The following is a 5,069-nucleotide window of genomic DNA, read 5'->3' as shown; positions in this document are numbered from 1 at the left end:
GCTTTCCTTGGTTTTATTGACCTTTGATGGAGTGTTAAGATTTCACATTTTCACTTGGTATTTATTTAGCGATGGCTTGTTGTTGATGCTATGATAGAGTCTGGTTTGGTTTCCACGTTAGTGGAGGTTGTTTGATCATTTCGACCATGTGCCTGACAATCTCTAAGCCTGTGTTTCAACAGGCAGCAATGGAAAAGTCAGCTATGATTGTAAAGGGAAACCTTTAAAGATCCCCCATTCCACTCCCCTGCATATATCCTTCTTGGAATGGCCTCTAAATAGATAGCTCATTTCCTTTCTGATAAACTGGGGGTGGTCACTTTGACTCCTAACAGCTGACTAATTAGGAGGCAATATACTGACACTTCATTATATCCTAGGGTGTGCCTCACTTTGGGAAAGCTGTGGGGAATGGTTCTTTCTCACCCTAGTTGTTTTCATTTTGTTATTTTTATATGCACACTCCACATAGTTACCTGAGAAATTAACTTTCTCAAGGAAACTAGCAACTTGCTTAAGGGCGGATCAGGATTGGAGGTCTCCATGCTTTCCTGTCTCACCTTTTCCTTGTGCTCAGGTGACCTGCATTTGTCTTATAACATGGGTTAGAGAACTACTCTGAATGAAGTTGATAGATGTGTGCACACGTGCACTCGTTGGAGTCCTCAACTGACTGTACACTTCCCAAGATAGAGATGCTGTACTGATTTTCTGTATCTTGTCCTAAAAAGCAACTCTCTCTTCCCAAGTAAGGACACCCTCCATGCTTCCTTCCAAGTTTTTTAGAGTGGGCACCCTATGCGGAACTTCTTTTCTCTCTCTCTCTCTCTCTCTCTCATTTCACAGTGTTTCAAACGAGGGACTGAAGCTATTCTAGTCTCTGCCTGACTGTAGTTTCTATTTATTCGGAGACCCAAGAGAGGCTACTGATTTGCACTGTGTACCAGACCGATCATTCCTGACAGAGGGTGACTCGGAGAACTGAGAGGAGGGAACAATAACGGGCAGGGATACAGTCACTTTAGAGGCGCCCTTCTAGATCGGGGGCCTCCAGGATCCACGTCTCCCGGATACACGCAGACTATCCGCCTTTCCATTCCTCGATCAGATATGTGGCTCCCGCACCAAAGCCGCGTTTTGCTCAGGGGCTAGGAAGGTTGTTGTCAGTTGAGGGTTAGTTAGGTGTTAGCCTTCGTGCCTGCTCAGAAAGGATCTAGACGTTACTCACTCTCGCTTTCACTTCCCTCCTCCCTCCCTGTAACATGCCAGCCGCTCAATGTAGAGTGTCAGGGAGACGGTGACGTCACCTTGCCCGCTGGGTGGCGTCCCCTCCGTCCGACACGAGTTCAGAAACAGAGAAAGGCGCTGTCAGACTGCGCTCCACCTGGGGCTCGCCTGCTTCGGGTTTCCACGCGCCCACACTTTCTGTGGTGCAGAGGACGCCTCGCCGCAATTTGTGCTGTCATTCTCCCCTGGCCGGGGTTCGAGCGCCATTAAGCGCCAACGAGCTCCAGGATCGTCGCGCGGAGCCCTCCCGAGTCCCGCCCTCTGGATTCGAGGACCCGCTTGGATGCTTCCCTTCCGAGCGCCCTCGGAAGATGGGCCGGCAGCCACGCGCATAAAGACACCGAGGGGTCACCAGGTACTGCCGGAACGCTCTGGCCCTAGCTGAGCACACAGCTCTCGGTTCACTATTTGAGATCCCCAGCGGGGGAGTTCTCCGGGTTAGGAAAAGGGAAGGTGGATTTCGGTGGCGATCGGTTTGGGAGCCCGGGAGTAAAGTTGGGGGTCGTTGGCTTCTGAGTAGGATACGGAAGTTCTCCCGCTTCCTTTTTAAGTTCAACTAACTTTTAATTGTCTCTTCTCCCCTCTCTGTCTTTTAAAAATCCCCCATCCCAAACCCTCTTGTGTCTCTGCTATGACAGGAGTTTCTAGGAGGGCTTGGGGTGAAAGTGGGGACACTTCTGCTCATACCACGGCTGCTAAGGCTGGGAATTTGTAAGGCAAAACCAGCTCTTCGCCGGGGTCAGGCCCACAGAGCTCCATTGCCCAAAGCGAGTGTTCTCGATATCCCAGGGTCTTATTCAGATAATAAGAATCTTGTTGGGGAGGGAAATGAGCACTGAAGGACCATTTGTCGAAGCTAGAGCTGGTTGTGTCAGGCCCAGGTATCACCGTACCCTGAACTGCCATTTAATGCCCTGTCCCCTGGAAATATTGTCTCTGATCCATCCTGACAAGCCAAGCTCTTGTCTGGTTTGATCCTGTCGAGGTTTGTTCAGCCTTCCTGGAGGCCTCCGAAGGTAATGAGAGCTGAGGATCCAGAGGGCAGAAGGGCAAAGTCATCGAGATAGATGTCACAGGGGCCCAGAGAAGGCAAGGGTATGACAATTTGGGTGAAGGAGTAAGTAGTGTATTGCTGTCATGACAGACATCAGTGTAGTGGTCATGAGTGGCCATGCTACTGCATCAGTGACTTTCCAGGGCAAAAGGTAGTATTAGCCGCTTCGCCTCACATAAAGTATGGCTGTAGAAAGGTCACTGTGTGCTTTCCTACGGAATGAGCCACTTTGCTCTTTTTGACTTATCACAAAGGTTTTGGTTTTTTTTACTTGCTTTTTCTGTATTTTCAATTTACTGGGTATTTCCCCTTATTATGGTACCCCAGAGATGATAGGAATTTTACCGCAGGCCCAACCCAGAGGTTCCACTTTCAGTGTTCCCACAGATGACCTAATTCACAGATTATGTATACTGTGGGACATATCCCCCCAAAGATATGGAGATATCGATACAGATCAGAAAAAGAAATGTCACAGAAAATGGTCTACCTTACACCTAAATTTGCCTTTAAGCCTGTCAATGATGATTCCCCAAAATTGTTAGTTTCATCGCACTGTTTCTGGACTTAACACACTTGTCTGTACTTATTTGTTCATCGTCATGGAAATGACAGAAAAACAGTTTTTATATATGTCCACTATTTGACAACTTCATCTTTTTAAGCTACCTGTTCTGGAACCAGATCCGCTCAGTTCAGCAAGTGGCTTTTTAAAGCATTGAGAGTGCAACGCCCTATTTTGGTGCAATCACGCACATGGCTTTGTACACTTTTCCCATCTCCCCCTTCCCCCAAAATCTAATTACAGTACGAAAATATCTAATGGCAAAAACGAGGGGGGAGGGATTTCGTTTTGCCTTAATGAGCTGTGTTTCAACCAGTAGAAAATTTCTCCCAAGGAAACCACAGATACCACACAAAAATTACTTTTTAAAAGGTTTGGGTTTATTTTTTTTTAAACCAAAATCAATTTTCAAGCAAATGGTCTCTTTTTAAATTTGGGTTTCAGTGGCCAAGCTCCAGTTTTCCATAACTTTTGTAATCTGTGCTAGTTACAACTGTCATCGTTACTTCCTAATTTCTAGCGGGCATGCCACTATTCTAACAGCTTCTATAAATCTGGAAGGAGGTCTTGAGTTTCTTAGGAATTGACTACTTTTTAAATAAAATATGTAGCTAATTTACTTTGGATGTTTGGAACAGAAAAAAAGTCCTTCCAAGTCCCTGCATTTCGGAAGGACGACCTTGAAGAAAATTAAGAGAGATGAGTTCCTTGTGTCTAAAACTTGGTGGTCAGTTAGGGCCTCAACCCACCTCTCTGTTTTAGACTGAAAGGGTTCTTATCAACGCTTTCTCCTTTCCGTTCCAGTCTCCAAGGCAGACCCGGAGGGCTCCGCCCGGGCTTCCGTGGCGGAGGAGATGGCTTCCAGCCCGCTGCCCGGGCCCAACGACATCCTGCTGGCATCGCCGTCGAGCGCCTTCCAGCCCGACGCGCTGAGCCAGCCGCGTCCGGGCCACGCCAACCTCAAACCCAACCAGGTGGGCCAGGTGATCCTCTATGGCATTCCCATCGTGTCGCTGGTGATCGATGGGCAGGAGCGCCTGTGCCTAGCGCAGATCTCCAATACCCTCCTCAAGAACTTCAGCTACAACGAGATCCACAACCGCCGCGTGGCGCTGGGCATCACGTGCGTGCAGTGTACGCCCGTGCAGCTGGAGATACTGCGCCGTGCCGGGGCCATGCCCATCTCATCGCGCCGCTGCGGCATGATCACTAAACGTGAGGCCGAGCGCCTGTGCAAGTCATTCCTAGGCGAAAACAGGCCGCCCAAGCTGCCAGACAACTTCGCCTTCGACGTATCTCACGAGTGCGCCTGGGGCTGCCGCGGCAGCTTCATCCCCGCGCGCTACAACAGCTCCCGCGCCAAGTGCATCAAATGCAGCTACTGCAACATGTACTTCTCGCCCAATAAGTTCATATTCCACTCCCACCGTACGCCCGACGCCAAGTACACACAGCCGGACGCGGCCAACTTCAACTCGTGGCGTCGTCATCTGAAGCTCACAGACAAGAGCCCCCAGGATGAGCTAGTCTTCGCCTGGGAGGACGTCAAGGCCATGTTCAACGGCGGTAGCCGCAAGCGCGCGCTGCCTCAGCCAGGCGCGCACCCAGCCTGCCACCCGCTCAGCTCGGTCAAGGCCGCCGCCGTGGCAGCGGCTGCAGCCGTGGCTGGAGGCGGGGGACTGCTGGGCCCGCACCTGCTGGGGGCACCACCGCCGCCGCCGCCACCGCCGCCGCTGGCGGAGCTGGCGGGTGCGCCCCACACTCATCACAAACGTCCGCGATTCGACGACGACGACGACTCGCTGCAGGAGGCGGCCGTCGTGGCTGCGGCCAGTCTTTCGGCAGCCGCTGCCAGCCTATCCGTGGCGGCGGCCTCCAGCGGTGCCGGAGCCGGAGGGGGCGGCACCGGGGGCGGCTGCGTCACCGGCGTTGGCGCCGGTGCTGGCTCGGCGGCCGGCGCCAAGGGCCCACGCAGCTACCCGGTCATCCCCGTGCCCAGCAAAGGCTCGTTCGGGGGCGTGCTGCAGAAGTTCCCGGGCTGCGGGGGGCTCTTTCCTCACCCTTACACCTTCCCGGCCGCAGCCGCCGCCTTCGGTTTATGTCACAAGAAGGAGGACGCGGGTACCGCAGCTGAGGCCCTGGGGGGCGCGGGCGGCGCGGGCG

At 52.4% G+C, this 5,069-nt stretch overlaps 1 protein-coding gene across 1 annotated transcript in view; it reads left to right on the top strand.

Annotated features, from left to right (window-relative positions):
* Positions 1-1,354: 1,354 nt before the first annotated feature.
* Positions 1,355-5,069, top strand: part of SKOR2 (SKI family transcriptional corepressor 2) — a 46,310-nt gene continuing 42,595 nt past the window's right edge. Inside the window, exons 1-2 of the mRNA XM_036245165.1 lie at positions 1,355-1,642; positions 3,711-5,069. The exon at positions 3,711-5,069 is cut by the window's right edge and continues 1,286 nt beyond it. Of these exons, the coding sequence (XP_036101058.1) occupies positions 3,761-5,069 (1,309 nt within the window). The 5' untranslated portion in view covers positions 1,355-1,642; positions 3,711-3,760. The remainder of the gene's footprint in view (positions 1,643-3,710) is intronic.

This window comes from Molossus molossus, unplaced genomic scaffold, assembly GCF_014108415.1.
Source record: "Molossus molossus isolate mMolMol1 unplaced genomic scaffold, mMolMol1.p scaffold_m16_p_6, whole genome shotgun sequence".
NCBI lineage: Eukaryota > Metazoa > Chordata > Mammalia > Chiroptera > Molossidae > Molossus > Molossus molossus.
This window is presented reverse-complemented; position numbering and strand designations above follow the sequence as displayed.